General features: G+C 39.2%; 2 protein-coding genes across 4 annotated transcripts in view; one reads left to right on the top strand and one right to left on the bottom strand.

The window, feature by feature from the left end:
* The window catches only part of LOC139104492 (protein obstructor-E), a 62,666-nt gene that overhangs the window by 16,579 nt on the left and 24,233 nt on the right, over positions 1–21,854 (top strand). For 2 of the 3 annotated variants that reach the window (XR_011546042.1, XR_011546041.1), the window contains 2 exons: positions 298–629; positions 812–850. Coding sequence is in view for 1 of the 3 variants with exons in the window: in XM_070660031.1 (XP_070516132.1) it covers positions 21,087–21,135 (49 nt within the window). In the remaining 2 variants the exon portion in view is untranslated. Of the gene's footprint in view, positions 1–297; positions 630–811; positions 851–15,004; positions 21,136–21,854 lie in introns of those variants that run through there. The other variant, XM_070660031.1, reaches the window with a different exon arrangement.
* On the bottom strand, positions 9,373–11,818 carry LOC139104488 (uncharacterized). Its single transcript, XM_070660024.1, has 4 exons — positions 11,541–11,818; positions 10,995–11,387; positions 10,565–10,707; positions 9,373–10,251 (listed from the first exon to the last, which is right to left on the bottom strand). The coding sequence occupies exons 1-4, from the start codon at positions 11,680–11,682 to the stop codon at positions 9,373–9,375; spliced, it is 1,557 nt and encodes a 518-aa protein (XP_070516125.1). The 5' UTR covers positions 11,683–11,818.

The raw sequence follows: 21,854 nt of genomic DNA, 5'->3' as shown, positions 1-21,854 counted from the left end.
TCCGCGTGTATCATAAAGAAATTATTATAATTAATTAATGTCCAAATGTAATAACGAACACACGGTTTCTTCCAGTATTATAAACTGGACATTTATATTTTCGACAATAAACTATGAACGTGTGCATCTTACGTGGTATTTTAAACGCTGTTTCCACGCAGTTGTAATTTAACTTGATGTTAATACACTTTTCAGTACTCTGAAAATTTTATCGGAGCAAAACTCTAGTTATAAATATTTATCGCGATAGCTGGACTGTCAAGCACTGTCTAATCAAAATTCCTTTTTTTTGTTTAGATTGAAAATTTGGAGAAGAGCCAACGAGCCCTCGTCGCCGATGTTAATGAAGAAACAAACTGCAGCCGGTTCGTAGGGTTAGCTTCGGGAGTGACGGTCAATAAAATGGGCATTGAGAGTAATTAATTTTTTGAACGCGAGTGCCACACAGTGTCGTGCGATAAATTTTATTAAGTAATTAGCCCACGTGCGATCGTAGATTGTTATCCGCGGTTTTCGCGAGTGATTCATGTGCGGAAGAGGAGAATCTGGCCTGATCATCCAACATCCGACATCCTGAGAGGAGGACGAGGCCTCGGACAGGCTTCGTGCATCGGCGAAGCAACCCTGAGGTAAGCATCAGCTTTTCCTTTTACATAATTATTAGCTTGGCAATTTAATAGTATAATATAAACTTTCGTTTTAATTATTTATTTGAAAAAGTAATTAGAGGCGCGTATCATTTTTTTTTTCTTTCAACGGTAGAAATTATTTTCAGCATCTCTACATTAAAATTTTTATTTGTATGTTACAGGATTATCTTCTGTAAAACTTCGCTGCTGCGCATCGATCGGTGAGTCGCATGTTATATTTTTTTATGCATGTATATTACAATTATTTCGGGTGGGAAAAATTATGCTCTTCGAGGAAAAATAAAATTCGTAATATAATACGAAATAAATTAATATGATAAAATAATACAACGCGCATAGAACAACGGAATAATATTTTTTAAAAAATTCTGAAACAAAATTATAATCAATAGATCGACAGATATATAAATAGCAGGAAGTTATGCAGTCATTCGATGCATTTCTTCGATAATTTCGAAAGCAGGGATTTCTCTGACAGTTCTCAAACAATTTCGTAACGCACGTGTTTAATTTGTCTACGCGCATCGTAATAATTTCATATGCAAAGTTCGTGTGTTTAATTTTCTTTTACCCGCGACCTACGGTGAAGAAATTTAATTGCTCGCGCTTATTGATTCGCGAAAGAAAGAGTTAATCGAGTCTTTTTGCAATGATCAATTATACATTGCGTTATTAAGGCAACGTCTAAAAAAAGCTCGTCGCCGGGTGGATTCCTCGCGACGCGGAGGAATCGCCGACGAGGCGGCGTGGGAGGTGAAAAAAAAGAAAAAAAAAAAAAAGCGCAGGTGGAAAAGAGTGCCGCAAGAGGTTATTGACACTTTCCATAGACACCTTCCTCGGAGCGTTTTGTTCTTCGGCGTTAGTAGTCTCCGCGCGATATGCCTGCGCGATATTAATCAGTCGGCTAGCCGGGCTCTCCTTCTCGCACGCGCGCGACTTGCATTCCCTATTTCGCGTTTCCTTCGCGCCGTGCGCGAGAAGATCGGATCGGGAGATTGCCCGCAGATGAAATTTCAATGAAAGGTGTCCGCGACGCCGTTCCCTCAAGGTCTCCGCCTTATTCCCTTATATTGTTCTTTCATGCATGCATTTGCGCCGAGTTTCCAAATGCATTTGCAAGTACACTTTGAATGCAAATGTACTGGAAAACAACTTGGCTCGGAACGCCGATTGTTTTTCTCGAGTCGTGCGATTTTTTAAATTAATCAAAATTGAGAAAAGGATATGCTACTGTAATTATTATTATTTTTTAATTAATGATAGCCGAATGTTTAATTTCTTTGTCTTTTAAAGTTCGCCAAAAAAAAAAAAATGTTTTAGTTAAGAAAAATTAACTCCAAATTTCTTAGAAAAATTGTTGAAGAGAAGATTGTAGGCTGTAAGATTACATCGCGCGTGCATTGTGCTATTACGTATCGTAAGCGTGAAACCGTTATATCTCGTGCGCGGACAATATCTTCCAAATAGAAAGGAGGATTCCTCGTGCGATGGGTGCATGAACCGGTCGATCGTGCAATCTCCCGCGCTGCATTTAGAACGGAACCGAGATATCGCCGGTTAGGTCTTCAGGATTACACCTTCTCGCCACCTTTCGCTCCTATTCCTCACGTGTCCTCATAAGGACACCGTAGTCGAATCTTGCTCTCTGTAGGACGTAACTTCTGCGTTTCTAAACCCGAAAACACTTTGCTACCGTTGATCGCGAACGTGTGACGCATGGGTCGCGTCAGAAAATTAGGAGTTTCGCAACTCATCAGTCTTCTCTTAATAAGACGTCGTCGCGGTGACGTTACGATCGAACGACCTTAAATGTAACGCTAGGCTAACGGACGCGTCATCGCTTTAGGATCTTGCGGTGCGATGGCACTTAGCGGATCCGTAACGGCGTGTCCGTTTCGCGTCGCCCACGTTGTAATTGCGGCGCGGAAAAAAAGCCGCCGGTACCGCCGGGAGAGGAGATGCATGCGAGCCGGAATGCGGCACCGAAGCCCAAGGAGAACCACTTCTCGCTGCACCCTACATATCCCGCTGCTATCTCCTCGATTCGCGATTCCAGCTGTAACCGGCCAGAAACTACGTTGGCCGACAGCCCGTTAACGCGCGACATCTCTTTTCCCTTCCTCCGCGGATTCCGTTACCGTTCTGATCCTGGTTGTCACAGTATGATAGGCAGTTTCGGATAACGTTTGTTCGTTTTAGTTAAATAGGTTTGGTTGAGTACTTTAGCTAGTATTTTTTTTAAAATTTTTTTTTTATATATATATATTTTTTTTTTAACTGAAAGTCAAATAGCTTCCGGTCGGTTGTTCCGATTTTTCTTATCTGACGTGTTATCCGAACCGAACCTCGTTGATTCTTTTGCGGCATTCGAATTGGATGGACGATAAAACCTTACGTTGACTCAGGGGCCCTAGTTTGCAACGCGGCCGTAAAGAATTGCAGGCTTAAAGCCCGGATACGAGCGCGAAACGATCACGCGCGAGCGAACGCGCGCGTAACTAAACGCGGACGAGGTTGTTCGTAACTCGTAACGCTTCGACGGGACGAGTTGTTTCTTCCGTGATCGAATGTTGTACGAAACATGGACAAAAAAATCTTTCAGTAATTTTCTTAGAAATTACGTAAAAAAAAAAAGAAAAAGAAATGTAACAAAGCTCGCGAACAATTTATTTTAAATTTTAGAGACGCGTACAACGATATAGAAATTTAATGCGATCGATAGGCTTTTCTTGAAATCGCGACAACATTTCGATGTAATTTCTCAATTTGCATAAAGAAAAATGATAGCTTGCCATCTCATGTTTATCAATTGTATTATACGTTAACATAGTAACATACTTTTCACGCGTAATGCATGCTAATATCACGCAAAATTTTGTAATAATTATTTGCATCTTTCGCCGATGCTCTGAAGGCGGATAAGATGCACTTTCTTGCAAGATGCATGAGAAAAAAAAAAAAAAGAAAAAGCGAAACACGCGGCAAAATGAAAATGATAAAAAAAGAAACTTTGGTACGAAGTGCAAGCGCCACAAGATGCATTTGCATAGGCGGAGAGGACCTCACGTCGCGTTGTCGTATTTACTTTTGCGTACACATTTCTCGCTTTCTCTCTAACGTTGTTCTATCGCGGCGCGATAAATATTGCCGATGACACGCAATCAGAGCCGCGGCAGCAAAGAAAACAGCTTTAACGGCTGCTCTCATTTCGATCCAGTTCTGTTAGTCTGATCGGCTTGCCTATGCCATTTAACTTCTTCCTGTCTGATTGCTCTTACTAAGACACGGCAGATTAAATTTCTCTGCATCTTTCTAAAATGAATTAGACACGCAGGCATAAATTACGACGTGGATATGCTCGGGAATAAAAAGGAAAGCGTTTACCCCGTGTATTTCGTTAATTAACAGACGGTTGTAGCTTTTCACGACTTAAACTCTCCGCTTTAACGCAAATTTCAGCGATCTATTTTTTTTTTTTTTTTTTTTCTTCTCCGCGAAATTCGGGTCACGGTCGCGCGGCGAGAATCCCGCGGATCGTTTCGCGGGCCTCGGATGCTGCGCTCAAGTAGTAAGTGCCATTTTCGATCGGACTCGCGATCGCGAGCCGCGCCCTGAGCCGATACGACGCGACGACGACGAAAAGACGAAGAAAGCAGCTATCTTGTAGCCGGGCCCGCACGGTGAAAGTCGTCCAAAATGTCACTGGAGTTTAACCTTATACTCGAATATATGCACGCGCGCACGCATTCGTGGTTACAGGGAAAGAGGGTGACGAAGAGGTAGAGGGGAAAGAAGGGAGAACCGCTGGGCGCGGCGAGGGTATATGTGTCGTTGCGTAATTCACTTTCTGGCAGCTGAAACGCATTAGGATGATCGACGCCATTTAGTCGAGGTTGCAGCCGCAGCCTTGATCGATCGATCGATCGGCACGAAATACCTGTCCGGTCCTTAATTTTAAAACAACGAAACGCCGTTAAGAGCTGCATATATTTTGCTTTGCCGAAACAGAAAATTAAAAAATTGTCTTGAAACTTGGATGTATCTTTCCATAGGTTTATATATTATTTTTTTTGTTTCTTTTTTTCTCTCTGCGTTATTATTTGAAAAATGTAGAATGCTTCCCTATAAAATTGTACTAAAAGAAAATCGGTTAAACAATTCGGTGACTATTAAGTTTCATCGATGTCACGTTTCTACGTCATCGATACGCACTATCGGCGAAAGGCACGCTTTTCTTCCTGCCTATTGGCGATATTTCGCGGTATTGTCCTTTCACGAGTCTAAAATTATCCGCGTCGAGGACGGTTAATGTGTTCCGAGAACCCCGAGAGAAGGTGGCTTACACCCATCGCTGCACAAAAACCCTCCCTCCCTTCCCACCTCTCTCCCCCCCTGAGGACTTCGTCGTTGAGATTCCCGAGGTCCCTTTCTGACGCGTCATTATTTTCCCCAAACCGGATTTTCAGGCCGCGTTTTGCCCGCCGCCGCGTCTCTTTGATCATTTATCTGCCTATTGGAGTTGCAAAATCTCTGGCAAGGTGACCCAGTTGCACCTTCGATCCGAATACGTTGGAGAACCGTCAAAAGATAGACGTCCGTCTTGATTTTAAGATTAACAGATTACTTCTTCATAATTTATTTACGTCGAAGAACCGTATTACTTAATAGCTTCATCTCGAGCCTTACCTTTCGCGAGAGCGCATTCATCGCACTTAATTCTTTCGCGCGGCAAAGCTCGCGAACTGCATTTATGAGGATGGTACACCCAAGTGTATCGCAATAGGAATAATAGGCATTCTTCATCTCCTGATCGAAGTCCCCGACCTGCGGAGAAAGTAATGACGCGAGACGCGAACGGAAAGAGACAGGTCGAAGAATTCGAGTCACACCTAGGGGACCTTCCCTGTCGGCGCAAAAAAAAAAAAAAGAAAAAAATCGCGGAACGTAATAGCAAAACGTAGGCTGCGAGTGCCTCCTCCGGATCGCCATATCGAGTGGCACAAGAAATGAGAAGTTGTAGCACATAACAATTGATTTGCAGAACAAAGAGCGTCAGGTTAAACGCGCAATAAAGAAAATATATTTAAAGTAAAAGCGAACGTTGTATGTATATTAAGTTTATAATTTAGAATTATTTTATTTAAAGCGAGGAAAAAAATTAATAGCCAAGTTAAAAATTAATATTTAAATCATATTTAAAGCAGCTCGAATCTATCGTATCATTTATCATAAGTGCGACAAGTTGGAGGTGTTACTTGTCGTTCCATTATACTCGAGCGTGGACATTTCAGCGTTCTGAAAGACAGTAGATATCGTTTGCATGGTAACGCGGTGATGTAATAAAATTTTTCCACGGCCACATTTCACGCTCAAGCGTCTGACGGATTTTGTATAGCAGGTCTTATTACGTTATACTTGGCATATCGCGATGTAATAAAATTTTTCATCGACACTATGTACTACCTGCTCAACGGGAACTTGCGTAATATTCTATTTGTTGCTCCGATCGTGATGTATAAATAGAATAAATTCCTTGCCTTACGGAACGTATGTTCTCGGCTCGCGAACCGCGCGCGGCCATTGATACGGGCTCGAAAAATCCAAGCGGAAAGGTCAGTCAGACCTTTCGCTGAAATTGTAGCTCGGCGCGCGTATTAGCAATGCCTCCAAAGAAGATCGTCCTTCGGTGAAGCTGCGGCTGTGCACTTTATCCCGCCGTGTGAAAAAACGACGGTGCCGCGTTAACATTTAACGACGCGTAATTTCGCGGCTCGGTCGCCGAAAGGACGTTGTCCTTTGCCAGTCATTAAGGTGAGAGAAAGGCGATTCCCATCGCGACACAAAATTTCGTAACGAGACACGTGCCGATTTTCTTCGCGGGCTCATCGTCGGCCTCTTCCCTTCCTCAACATGATCATTTTAAAATTATTGCACACGTCGTAACGATCGCTACATATTTATATATTTAATAATTCCTACGTTTATAAATTAAAATTGCCGCGTCGCGCAAATAAAAAAAAAAAAAAAAGAGCCGTTTGTTTTCGCGATATCCAGCGATTATTCAAGATCGCGTTGCACGGCACGTGCAGGAGCTTCGAGCGGCGAGCACACGTTGATCTTTCACGCGTGCCTAATCGTAGGGCTCGTTGACTGCAATTTCCATGCTTTTCCGGAAAGGTCGAGGCCGCCGTGGTCGCGCGGCCGATTCGCGAACACTTTCCTTTCCCGATCGAACCCGGCAAACCTTCCGCAATAATAAGAATTACACGACTGTTCTTCTTATTTCTCAGTCACCGATCGCCGTTATCGAAGTCGTTATGAAATCATTTCGCGCCCCTCCGCGAACGTTTAACTCCGCTCTGATTTTGTTTGTTTTATTCCCGCCTTATCCAGCGCCGATTGTACGAATAAGAACTTTGAGCGGCGAGGACAAAAATATAGATAGACGTAACGTCGCGTATTATTACGTAATTATCAAGTTTTGCGCCACTGACTTCGAGTGAAACGTACGAGAGGCGTCTCCTCGGCTACTTTCGATACTCGATCGCCCGTTTCTAAACGATTTCTCGACTTTTGTTTGGCAGAACATCCTGTTCGAAGCACTTTCTTTATTCGGGGGGAGGCGATTATCGATTTTCATTGAATAATTAATTGCCAAAGGTCTCTCATTACGCCCGTTACACTCGCCAGCCAGCGTACACTTCGTAAGGTGGAAACGTTGGCGGCAACAATCTCGGCGGTTATTATTTACATATTTACATTATCGCTGCAGTTTTGCGACCGTTACATGATCGTTACATTACAACTGCACGGCGTTATACAACATTGTTGCGTGATTATATAGTCATTTGTTTATATAATTGTTACACAGTAACCAGTACCTGTCTTAACTTTATAACGTATTGAGCAGCGATACGTAGTCGGACTTTTGAAAAATATTTCGCGACACTTGAGCGAATCTAATTTTTTTTTTTTTTCTCTTATCTTAATTCTTTTTGATTTCTTTCGATTCGTTTCCTTGATAATACATGTTCCGCCATCGATCCTCTTTTTGCAAGTACGCGGCCAAGCGCGAAATTCCGATTGCGCGGAAAGGTCTTTAAAAAGGTCCTGTGGCTGGTCTCTTCTTTCATTTCTCCCAACAATGCGTCGGCAAGGAGAAAAGCGAAAGGAAAAGGAGAGAAATTTTATTGCTTTATAAAAATTGTCGCCTTAAATCTGACCAATTATAGTAAGCTGCAATATTAATTATATAACGTAATATTGGTAAATTCTTTTAATTAACGAAATAATATAAGCGTTGTGCAATCGTTATTAATTATACTTTATTAAATTTTTTCCAAGCTTGCATTAAAGTCTCCTACGTTGAAGTCTTCGATGTCGGGATTTATAGCAAATTTTAGAGACGTTTAATCGAATTTTCAAAACTCAAGTTCTCTCGTATTATAATTTACAAATTATACTTCTATTTCTATACATATATTATATTTATATTACAATTTTTTATTTTTTTTAATAATCGTAGATTTCAATGCCGGTATAAAGATCAACTCAAACCAATTTAAATTATAGTATGCAATAAATTTTGAGTCATGTTTTATTCTTTAAATCTTATCTTAATGTCTGCGAAAATTAGAACTTGGTTCAGAGTTACGACCCAATAAATTTGTTAAACGGCGTAAAAGCTTGCTTGTACGAGAAATGAAAGGATTGTCCGAGGCGACTGGAAAAGAAGGCACGTGTTAATGCACGCTCTCTAAAGCCGTAGAAAAACGTTATGTTCCAATTGCAAATATATCGGAGCAATAGGAGCTCGCCGACCATTTTAACGTAGGACCAGCGTACGATGTATTCCGTGACGACACATTTCTCCGTAAATCAATCACGCTCCAGTTACTCGCGGAACGATTTCTTTTCCGATCGTTAAAGCATCCCACCCCCTTCCCACATCGGTCGGTGATACCAGAACGAGGACGTGTCTCGTTCTCCGTGCAATTCCTTGCCCTTTAAAGATCATAAACAACTTGTGCTGCAATCTGGTGTCTCAAATATAAAGCGTATGGATCGCTTGAATCTTACGAGCTCGTTACCGTCGATAGAAATTTTCTGAGAAAATTATAATTCTTCATTTGATTAAACTGCTTTATTTTTAATTATTAAAAGTATAAAATATCTCGCAAGAAGCTTCTCGTATTTAGAAATCTGCTTTTAACTTACATACGTATGCATATTCACTAAATTGGAGAAATTGAATTTAAAATAAAGAGATATATGCGAGAGAGGAATAGAGGTTTAGATTATATTTATTTACAAATTCGGAAACTTTCACTTTTTAGCATAAAGAGTAAATATAAATCTCACGAAGTAGGATATTAAACATCATTTTTAACGTCTCTGTTACATCGTGTTCTATTATCGTCTTTGAAAAATTACTTTCCAATTTATTTACCGATATAATAATTCTGTGGTTATTGTCGGAAGTTTTAATTAAATATTATTGTACAAGTAATGTAGATGGAAGATAATTAATATCTAATAAGGGTATTTTTTATAAATCGATTTATGTTCTTAGGTTAAAACGGGAGATATAATCGGCTCGCTGAAATAAAAAAAGTTACATTAGTTTTAATTGCTGTTTTAGATACTCGTATTTATAATTAATATTTATTTTACTTTTTTTTTTTTAAATAAATTTAAAGAAAGAACGAACTTTTAAACGATCTTACCATACCGCAACGTTGAAAGGTATACAAGAGTCCGAAGGTTTGTCGTACGAAAGTCCCGGTGAACACTCCACCACTTCGGGCTTGTTGTTTCGGCAAGTTACTACCTTAGTGCAGAAGTCGTTCAGCTTGTACACGCTGTCATTATGACAGGGAGTCTTCATTATCTCGGACGGTATCTCTTGAAGGAGGGCCCATGGATTTGTTAAGCTCGAAGTTTCTGTCGCGTTTTGCGTGGATTGATTATCCGATGCCGGGTTATCAGTTGATACTTCTTGTTGCTGAATCTCTTTGTCGGCTTCCAGTTGGGTCGCTAGGTTTCGTTGGTGCCAGGAATCGGATTTAGCTTTGTTCAGCCACGGATTTCCAGAGTACGAAGGGGGCGGTGGTGGGTAAGGCTGTGGCTGATAGCTCGGCGGTTTCGGAGGGTAGGTTGATGGTTGCGGCGCATAAGTCGGCGGTTGCGGAGTGTAAGTCGGGGGTTGAGGCTGATAACTTGGAGGTTGAGGCTGATAGCTTGGAGGTTGAGGCTTATAGGTTGGAGGTTGAGGCTTATAGCTCGGGGGTTGTGGCTGATAAGTCGGGGGTTGAGGCTGATAAGTCGGAGGCTGAGGCTGATAAGTCGGAGGCTGGGGTTGATAAGTCGGAGGTTGAGGTTGATAAGTCGGGGGCTGAGGTTGATAAGTCGGGGGCTGAGGCTGATAAGTCGGTGATTGAGGCTGATAAGTCGGCTGTTTCGAAGGAGTAGGCGGCTTGGTGGGAGCATAGGTAGACGACGGCTGCGGAGATTGAGTCGGCGGTTGTGTAGGTTTGAACGGTTTCGGTGTGGCCGTGCCTTTACAGTCTACATTGTATTGATAGTCGCAAACATTTAGTATCTGTAAGATAAAATTTTAATCAATATCAAAATAATTATAAAAAATTAAATTAAAAAAAAATTTGGTTTATATCGTTATAATTGATATACGATATTAAATTTTTAATATGTATCTAGCAGTATACTATTTTAATTCTCGTCTTTTTTTAGTTTTATAGTAAAAATTGATTTTTTAGTAAATGTACGTTGGATCACATAAAAAGCTAAATTTCACGAAATGTATTTTCGTCAGTATTGAACATGTTACTGTGTCACTTTGCGAGTTAAAATTCATCGGGTGTACGCGCCGCGTTTTTTTTAGAATGAATCCTTACGTCACTGTAGACCAGACCAAGAGGACAATAAAATTTGACGGGTTTGCCCGCGGCACACACGTAGAATTCCGAACAGTTGCTTGAGCTTCTGTAACGTCCGTTCGGATCCGGGCACAGTTTCGATCCCGCCGGCAACGGTGGTTCTACCAATTAACAGAATTATTTCTTTATCTGTTTGCTTGCGTTTCTCAAATTATTATCAATTAAAAAAAATTCAAGTATTTTTCTAAATTATAAAATTTTAAAATTAAAATTCTTTTTTTTCGTTTTTTTGTTTCTTATCAACTTTAAAAAAAAAAAAAAACTTGTTTCAAGCCTCGCTTATCCGAATAAGAAAATCGCGATTACGTGATAATCAAGCTGGTCATCACGATTACCGTCGCAATTGTAAGCGGTCGATTCGCACCGCGTAATTATCGATCGCACTCACTTGGCGTAGCAGGTAATCGATCACCACAATTGACATTATACTCGAAGTCGCAATAGCCAGCAATTTCGTTAAAGAGTAGTCCGGCTGGACAGGTCTGTTCGATCACCACGTCGTCCCAGCAATTTAAATAGTTGGCGCAGCTCTTCGGGCTCGAATATTGGCCTCTCGATCCCAGGCAGCCCGGCGGGGGTTTATGCGGCGGCGGTGTAGATTGCTCCGGTGGCGAGATGGGATTCGGTAGCTCGTTCGTGTCGTCCGGATTGCTCGGAAATCCTGGATATTGCCTGGCGCCGCTGAGAACAATTCTATTTTTTCCCGAGGTATCATTCCTCCAAGAGTCCGCACGAACACGCAACTTACGACTATTAAAGCTGTTCCATAAGGTTTCTAGATCTGAAATTTAGAGGCCGTTGTTCCGCTCCATGAAACGTTTTATCGAAGATAAAAGTAAATAATAAAAATAATAGCATTACATATTACGATAACAGAAATTTTTAATAAAATTCCAAAATCTAAAATATCAACTCTAAAACTACAGACACCGACCTTCGGGTTGTCCATCAAAAGCGAGCTGCGGATCGAGAAGCGACGCCGACGGCGTCGTTTTCCTCGCGAGTCTGTTTCTTCTAGCGGCATCGACGTGCCCTAAGGCGAGGACCACAAGAATCAATAGCACATTCACTCTCATCTTCCCTCCGTTGCGTTATAATTTTTTTTTTTCTCTCCGTTTTCTTCCTCTTTACCGACGACGAAGGTCAGTGGCCTTTCCCGGGGTAAAAAATTAATTTTCTTACGGTGTTAATTTTCCCGAAATAATCCTCGCGGTCAATTCGAATTAGGCCGACGATCGGCACCGATAATCCTTGATGTGGCGCGAATCCTGACGCGCGGTGTCCTGATGCTGGATGGGCTGGACCTGATCGCTTCCAGGGCTTTACATAGGGCGGCCCCCACCGCCATTCCTCGTAGGGTCTGCAGGACCTCAATTACGTGGCGGTGCGCCGCGTAGGACCCTCTTCTTGTTGCGCAGGAAGTGCTTGCGACCGTTGCTTTCGCACCGATTCGCTCGTCCTCCTTCTCTTCTTTTTCTCGAATCCTCCTCCTCCGCTTCTTGCCCGTGGTTTCGGGGACTTCCCATTGGACGAGATTTAGGATGCACCCGAAGGATGCATGCACGCTCACGGTGATCATTCAGTTCTGTCCGGGTCGTTTATCACTTCCTTTTTGCCGATTTTCGAGGGGTTGCGCCGGCGATGGATTTTGTTGCCGGATGAATTTAGGGCTTTATCCCTTTTCGCGTCGCGTAAACTCATTAAACGTACATTCCCCGAATATATGATCGAGCCGTTAAACGTCATCCCGCCTAAATCGTCTTAATAAATTACGCGGAGTTAAAAATAAAAGCCAACGGCTCGTAAATAATTTTTTTTTAACTTACGAGTCGTGTTTTTTACAAAATAGATGAAGAGACACGTCGAGAGAAATTAATAATGTAATATTTGTCATTTTTAATTATTGTTTCTAATTTACTGACTATTATCAATATCCTTAGAATATTTTACTATTTTTTTTTAATGATATTTCGCTACTATTATCCTTCCATCTATTTCGTCATTAAGTTACTATTACAGATGCCGAAAAATAATAGCTGCACATATTTTTTTTTTAAATTTAATAATAGTGTATGATTTCCGCGAATTAAAAAATGCCATAAAAACGCCATTTACGGGGCTTCCTGTATGGCCGAGACGATATCCTACGGTTCAGGAACATAAGGAAAAAAATTCCACACTTGTGAGATAGAGACGGAGCGAGAGGAAAGGCCGGGCATCGGTATGCAAAGGTGGACGCACTCTTGAGAGGACTCGTTACGCATTCGTTACCCAAAAGTGTTTTGCGCGAGTGGGTCCAGGAGGCTGCGAAAGCACGGCTCGCACCTTATGTAGGAAATACCCCGTCGTCCCCCGGAGCAGAGAGCTCATCGTCCTTTTTATTATCCATTCGGATAAGAGATTCGACGGGCCCGGCAATAAGGAAGAATCCGGCCGATGCGAACGGCGCGGCCGAAAAGGAAAAAGAAAAGGCGATCTTGCATCGACGTAATCTTGGAATCCGTCGAGCTTTCGATTCCCTCCGCCTTCGAAATTTCGCGCCGTAATCTTGAGTCACTCCCGGTGACCTCGGCATTGCGTTTTTTTCAACGCATCTTACCGATGACGCGCTATGGTCAAGATCTGTGATATTTTAAGGACACTGGGAATCACGCGCATCTTTTTTGCATGCATAATATCGGAATTTTTTAGAGAGGAGGAAAAAAAAACGAACAAAATGTTAATCTGATTTGATGAATTCTCAGCCGTCTTATGTATATCGTGATTAGAATATTATTTTTTTTTTTTTTTAAGTTGAAATAGTTATACATATGCACGTAGGATTTATTTTACATTATATGAAAAGATAATTATTTAACATTTCATATTTTTAGTCAAATATAATTCAACACTTTACGTTTTTATATTTCGGGGAAACATATAATATAATAACTTAATAAATAATTTTTTTTTAATCAATCAAAGCTCTCTTAGATGCGTATTTAATTAATAATTTATCGTGCACAGTTTAACGGTGATGCTGCGTAAAGTAGACGTCGGGTTTACGAAATTAATGGAACATTAATAAAGAGACAGCTTGATAGGATTACTCGCTCGATAGCCGGTCTCAAATAGAGACATGTGACCTTACGTTCAAGGTATCACCCGAATGACGCGAGAGATAATCCCTTGTCTAATTCTAGTGGTTGACATTTATATCGCGCGTTCGACAAAGCCATCGTTTCTTCGCCGTTCACGTCCGCCTGAGTCTCGGTCGTTGTTTTAACTCGAGCGGCGGCTCGCTTAGACTTTAGAACTGCAGCCCAAGAAACTGCAGGGGGATCTAGGATGGAATGCCGACGGGAGAGAGAAGCGAGACGGGAATCCCGCTCGCTGGACCGCGAGATCTGTTCAGGGAGAACGGAGAGAGCTAACCCTTTAGATGCACAGAAAGTGCAACGAATGCGAAACGAGTCATAAACAGCAAAACGCAACGAGTTATAAATTCTAGAAACGTGCTCTCGCATCTCTGCCGCTTAGTTTAATCTCTAAATCTAAACTAAACCTAATCCTGCCGTAATATTTAAAATGAGAACTTCTACAACAATTTTTATCGTCGTTAATCGCTGTTAAACATTTTAGTTAAATATCTCAATTATTATCGCTCTTCTTATCGAATGTTATCGATAATATGATAATGTTTTTCTCGCGTGAAACTGAATCGAATACCGAGTCGCATAATAAATTCGAAGTGGCTTACACGGCACGCCACTTAGGTCCAAATACATGGAGGATCTTTACCGAGAACTCGCAAATATCTTGCCCAGACGTCTTTTGCGCGAATCGTTTTACGTATCGATATTAAAAATAACGCAAAAGATTTTTTTAACATTTTGTAAAGTTAGAAAAAATTTTTTTTTCCTTATTATTATAATTTTAAATTTATCTATTTAATTAAAATATTTTTATTGTTGGAACAGGCATCTATTTTATATATTGTTTATTAGGGATTGTATGAAACTCGTTTAATAGAAAAATCTATAATTGATGCTCAGACCAGTATCAGATATTTAACGTTGCGAGCGACAAAATTGCGAGGTGTTTTCGCTTTCTTCGTCGAGGCATACGTTTCCAATGCGCTCGGCGCAGTAGGGAGCAAATAAATTTAAACCTTCTAGAAGCAAAATGTGATTTTACGGTCGTATAGAAGCACTGGCGAACGCTCTAGCCTGGAGAATGTTCAGAATATTATTCCCTGTCGTCTGTAATAGATGGCTTTCGATACTTTTACTTACAACAACAACTTTAATTTATTGCTAACAGCTCGAATAAAAATGTGACATTACGTCTCAATTAATACAATATTAAAATCAAACTTATTAATATTAATTTTTTTTTTTTTTTTTTTTTTCGGCTTTATATTGCCTTTTAGCGAAAAGAATAATTATTATTTACCGAAGAGTGCCTCAGGTACTTCACCGGCAATATGTACGCTTCCGAGAAATTGTTAGCACCCTCTCGAACGCCGGGAACGAATTCCTTCTTCCGAAATTATGCTGAAATTCCTAAATTGAGTTTAAAGCTTTGTCTCTCGCGCGGGCATTATTGCGCGTTTCGTTTGCGCAATGGAACTCGAAAAACAGGTTTGAGAAACATTGTGTATTAAGGCAGGAACAGTCCGAAGCGACGTTAAAAATGCAATCGTCGCACGTTGATACCGTAATGCTCATTCGAATTCATTTCGGGTGTATCGGCCACGGCGCAGGTTGAAGTGCGCGGCTCTTTGAAGAAACGCGTCTGTCGTAGGTGGCCCGTCGCTACTTTTACGTCGTAATTTAGCGTCGAATGATAGAGCATGCTTCGAGAGGATCGCGAGCACTTAGCGCAATCGCTTGGGTGTTATAACTTCTCGCAACGATGTTATTACTATCGGAGTAAAATGCGTGGCGGAGCACACCGATTACGTCCAATTATTTTCGCATTTCGTTTATGAACCTTTCGACAGTGATAATGAAAAGCAGAGATCTCGCGTAATTGCCGTTTAATTCCAAATCTCCTCGAATCTTCCTTCTCGGAATTTATTTACCGGAATGCTTTTAAATAGTTATGTAACTGTGAATTAATTGAGTATCTTTTAATCAACTTGTATTATTTAACATTGTGACATATTTTTGTTTTAATCTTGCTTTAATAGATAAGTAAATTTTTGTTAGAAAAATAATAGTTTGAAATAGAACGAGAACTCGAGACACTTAGAATTGTAAAATATTGCAAAAAAAAAAAAAAAGAACAGGCATGAGATTAATTTTGAGTAAATTAAAGAAAAAAAAAGGAATAGACACGTCTTGGGCAGATTATTCATTTTTTTCTCATCCGTCATCAGTTTTGTACGATTAATATCGGGATGCAACGATGTCAAAATGCATTCGGGGTCTAAATTGGAGGGTCAAGTTTACATAAATAACAAGCGCGATCAAAATCAAGCAACAGAATAAATGATAAACATCGCCGGTGGGTGGATGTAAGCGATAAATTTGTGCGCCTCACGTTATTTTTATACGAGATACGTACAGAGTGGCCCAAAAATTATTATATTTTGCATACAAGATTAATTAAAGAACTATGTTAACGTAATATAATTTATTAAACGTGATTTCAATATTAAATATAAAATACAATTTTTAAATATATGAATTATTTTAAATATGTATAATTAATCAATTTAACATATGAACATTTACAAAGAAAATTAAATAATTTGAGGAGATTATGGAAATTTTCAATAGGCAAAGCACAGTCACGATAATAAAATTAATAAAAAAAGAGTCGCATTTTTAAATTCGAAAACGGTCACGGGCTTAGAATTTCTGGAACTGTCAGCACGATCATTTGCGAATGCTTATCGGGTAATTATAAGTGTCTTAATGACGGGAGTTTTTTCGGGGAAGAGACCTGTCGGAGGAAAAAGCGAGAGGCTAAGAGGGAGGCGCGGATGATAAAACAATTAAAAAGTATCCAAAGGAGGAACAAGCCGCGAGAGGGTTTCGTCCGACAAAAAAGAACGATGCAATAAAGAAAATAAAGAAGAACACGGTGGACTCGAACGTGCGTCCAAGGACCAGAGGTCCTTGCTCTCCGGGTCATAGCGGTCCACGGACTCCTCGCAACACCTTCCTCGGGTCTCTTTCAGAGTTTCTCAAGCTTGGCCTATTCGGTCCAGCAGGCCTATCAATATCGACGCGACCATATCGGGTTTACAATAGACGGAGGAGAATTTTTACAGTAGATTTTATTACGGTGGACAGGCATAGAATATGATAATACTTGTACAGAACACGATTAATGATCTAGTAAGTGGATTAAGATGTTTATCGCTCCGAAGTTATCCGTGATAAAAACGGTGATCAATAATATTAACTATTTCGATTTCTCTTTACATTCAGAAATATATATTGGGACTGTTTTTCGAGATTTTTTAAATAATTATTAAAAAAAAAAAAATATCTTTTTTATAAATTCTTCTAAATTTTTTGATTAAAATTTTTTTTTCTGTACTTACTTTATATTTTTAATCCGAATTTTAATGCAACTTCCGTTAAGTTTATTAGGAATTTGAAATATATGGGGGCATAACGTGATTAATCGGAAGATAATTCTGCGGCATTTCACGTAATTTACATGATCGGTGATATCATACATCAAGTGTCGTATCGGTGAAAAAGGTGGTCTCACCTCCACGAGAGGCGTTAGAAATCACGAGACATTTCCTTGTTAATTACTTTCTCGCCGGGACACTTACAATCTCAGCATTTTACGTGATTACACGCGGTCGTAAGCTTTCCGCGTGACGCGGTGCGTTTCGTAATTTTGCACGGTGACAGGTGTTCGCGGTTTTCAACAAGGTTCTGATCCTTGCAACACCGATGTAGCATATAGGGTAACCGGAGTTTTAATTCCACTTAAGTATCAAGCTTAAATACTAAAATAAAAATATATTTTATCGAGACGTAGAATGAACAACTTTTAAGGGAATTTTTATTTAAAAAAATTTGATTTAAACATACGAAATGTATGCGATATTAAATGTAAAAAATATTGAAATATTTTTAAAGCTGAGGAAACCTTTTAAAAAATTAAACCTTTGACTCCAGGCTTGGAACAACTTTCGATTACATAAGTATGGCAATGTAGAAATTTGTTGGCATACGTCGCGCTATTACTGCATCCAGTCAATTACGGCAATGTAAATGTACGTGTTAACGCGATTGCATCTCGGAAAGTTGGACTGCCACGGAATTTCTTATGAGGCTGGAGAGAGTGTTAGAAAGAGTATTAACCCTTACCTTATATATGTCAATTATGTCGACGGACATTTCAGTAATCCTTAGACATTTTATGTATATAATAGTTATATATTATTTTATTTTTACATACACTTGATTTTATTATATAACAAAAAATTTATTTAACTGAACTGTATAATATTAACGTGTCATTTTGATCAAAACTTTTAGTACAAAGTAAAATTAATTTAACCTGAAATATTAGATCACGTTTAGCAAAAAAAGATTGAAAAAAGAATTGTGTTGTATATAATGAATTTTTTATACATTATAGATTACATTTATTCTATCTTAAAAAGTTGATGCGTTACGCATCAATTAGCTTTTTAATTGTTAGATAAACTTGTAAGAAAAAAAAAAAAAAAAAATATTTCATGCAACGTTCGGTATATGGTGTACAGTTACTACTTATTTAAGAACTGACTTAGGTTAAATTTAACTGTATTTAGAATCACGATGTTAAACGTGTAAGAAAGTGAGCAAAAAAATTTTTTTTTTAATTAATTAATAAGTAATTAAATAATTTTTTTTTTTCTCTCTTTTTTTCTTACAAGTTCATCTAACAATTAAAAAGCTAATTAATGCGTAACGCATCAACTTTTTAAGATAGGAGACTAGAACAAATCAGGTATTTTTTTCTTTTAATTTAGTACAACATCTTTTGGAAAATAAAAATTAAATTAAATTGAAAAATAGCGCGCACGTGGTTTGTTCTACTATTAATTAAATATCAACGATAACTCTATTAAAATATAACCAGTTTTACTCCAGTGCAATAAGGTTTGCCAGTGCTTAGGCGTTCTCTTCAAATATATTAAGAACACTTAAATACTTGTTTTATATAAGAAATTGTTAAAAATCCTCGTATATATTTTACAAATTAATTGTTGTCGCTTTTCCGCGATGCTGATCGTTTCTTTTGGCTCGCTTCGTGCCAAGCGAGAGTAAAAAAACGTTAGCTGTCTATTATCTTATAGCTTGATAATTTTATTAATTTTATTTACGAGAGCTTCAGTTGTGGGATAGAAAACACGTACGTCCGTGTGATCGCGTGAACAATTTGATACGTTAACGATCGACCTCCTCTTTTGCAAATCGAGGATGGGATTGCGCGATAGTTGCGAAACTAGGAGTCCCATTGTTTCATTCTTATGTGTCTCGTTTCCTCTTGTGACCATTCCCACCAAGCATCGTGATAATTTTATCCAACAAACGTCCGTTTTTGTCCCCTTCGTCGTTGCCTTCGCTTGCATAAGAGCACCTAACGAAAATCCTTGAAAAGCCAAGCTCGAGTTTCCTCCACGTTTCCGCGAAGGATCGTTCGTTTAATGCTACATTTTTGCGTCGTTCATATTTTAATTTATCGCATATGTGAGCAATTCTTTTCTTCCGACTCTGCAACTATAGAGCAAAACTTGGAATAAAAAGTATATGTATATCCTTGAGGCGCCTTGAATTCTTTTCGCAAATTTCCGTTTGAGTTGGAATGCTCCTGCGGTGAGCGATACAGGATTTCTTAACACGGTCGGGATCGGCGTTGTAGAAATTCCCGATGGACCGCGGAGGAACGAGTGAAAGGGAGCCATTTAGTCCTCACGCGGGCAGGCTCATTATTTCTAAAACAAATCTCTGTCTTTCATTCATTATTATGGCTGTTATATAATGCCATATATTGTCATATTGACGTGGCACGATTTGTATGAGAAGTAGGCACCCCGTGCGACTCTTCGAGAGTGTTTTACCTTTATTTTCACTGTCTCGTCGCACGAAGCTGGTCGGATTACTACTCGGGGAGGGAAAGAAACCGTGAAGGCCTCGTCTCGAGGCCGCTCATGCACGCAAAATAAACGTTGCGGTTAACGGTAGCACCTCGAGATAACGGAAAAGATAGACGCCACGTGCTTATGAACATCTCGTCTCACAATTGTGATAATTATAGCGGCGGTACACGCAATTAGCGATAGAATCAGTTTGATTTCTTTGCAATTATTCGAAACCATTGAAAAATAAATTATCAACTAGATTAAAGTTATAAATTAAAATTCAACTATTGAAATCGACAATTTAACGTGAAAAAATAAATTACATTAATAAATTAATTGTATATATTTTTATATTTAAAAAATGTGCATGTATAATATTTTTTTTTTAATATTTTTTTTTAGAACGTAATAATTCTAAATTATATCGTTTTCCTCTGCTGACAATAATTGAATTTTTTTTTTTCAATGAGTTTACTTTCTTGTGTGCTGAATAATTTTCTTCTTAATTAACGAGCAAAAATTTTACTCGTACTCCGTGACGATCTCGTTTTCTTCGGAACAGAATTTCTCTTCCCCTCTCTCTCTCGTGGTAGAATACCTGTTCTTCGAACACGAAAGAATACATGTTGCAGGCTGAAGCCCCAGCGGTATCAACTATTAATTAGTCCTGCTCCATTGAGCCTGATAATGTTTTATTTACAGAAAATGTATCTGATCGAATGGACGAGTTTCTGAAGCACGCAATGCGCGCAGCCGTTTACCTCAAATCGACGGCTGATTTTTATGGGGGATCTAACAGAGTTTCGAATTAAATTTTTTTTTTTTTTCGCTTTTATAATTTTACGAGAATACACAAATAACAAATCCTGGGAAGTAAATGGAAAATGAGGTCGGCGACTGCCACCATTACTCCCAAGGAAACCTAAACAATCATTTATAGCAGTGTCAGAGCGTTAAGTACGAGTTAATGTCCCTCCGCGATGTGTAATAAATCTAGGCGTAATAATAATTATTATTATTAAGGACGCCGTCGCTTCTAATGAGTCACGCGAACGGATTCCTCGCGGCGAATGCATTTTACGACAGTGTCATCGAGCGGCTATCGGCTTTGTAATTTATGATAGATGAAACCAGGTGTGTTCGTCAGGTAGAAGCCTTCCTATGCGGTCCCAGAGATCGGCCGGGGATGGAGAGTGGGGCGCTCATATAAGACACCAGGTAAACGCCTCTACCAGTGACCAGTCTCGACACGAAAACTCATCAGCCGAGCTTCCTCGGCTCTTACACGACGACGCAGAGAAAGAAAGAGTACATTCCCCGGGCTTAAACCGGAATATTTTGCCAGCTAGGGATTGACATTTCGCGTTCGATCTATCGTATCGCTGTCTTCTCAGGATGTCGCAGCAGATCCTTCCGCTCGTTCTGGTGCTCTTGGTCGTGCAGGGTGAGTTTCCTCCGCTTCTTCTTTTTCTTCGCCGCCTCCTTCGGCACCCTCGCCTTATTCACCGCCCCGCCTTTGTGGTCCTTAATGATTGATCGGTTCTGAATCAGCTGTTTAAATCGATATTGATCTGTCCATGTGCTAGAATACGTATTAAATTTTTTAAGACGTTAATTAGGATGCTGGAATATTTTTTGTATTCTTGGTATCTGTTGTCAGTCGCTGGTGTTTTCAACGAGTGATTTCGTCTTTTATATTAATACATGTCCGTTGTTTATTGATTTTAAAAATCGGGTTAATATAATATTTGCAATATTGAAAATATAATTAATACGTAATGCAAATTGATAATTAAATTATTTATTTGATCTTAACCTGTGAATAATAATTGCATAACGATTTATAATGTTAGTGAATATTACTATTTTAATAATTTAAATTTTACTTGAAGTTCGTAGATATGTGATTACATATTTTAGACTAAAGTAAATTACAATCGTTTTAATACTATTATTTTATTATTATAGTAAGCTTTTTTTTTTAATTATTTTAAAGCATCTCAATAATTTTTATTAATATTTAAATTATATTATAAGTTAATGTATATAAATTTAATTACAAATTTTTCTTTCGTTTTGATAACATCGAAATTACATGTTTAGCAGTATTTGTTTAAATGAAATCACGGAAGAGTCTGACATTTTTAGAAGTAGATCGCCTTT

The sequence above is a fragment of the Cardiocondyla obscurior genome, linkage group LG07 (genome assembly GCF_019399895.1).
Source record: "Cardiocondyla obscurior isolate alpha-2009 linkage group LG07, Cobs3.1, whole genome shotgun sequence".
Classification (NCBI taxonomy): Eukaryota; Metazoa; Arthropoda; class Insecta; order Hymenoptera; family Formicidae; genus Cardiocondyla; species Cardiocondyla obscurior.
The sequence above is the reverse complement of the archived record's forward strand: the minus strand, read 5'-3'. Positions and strand labels throughout refer to the sequence as shown.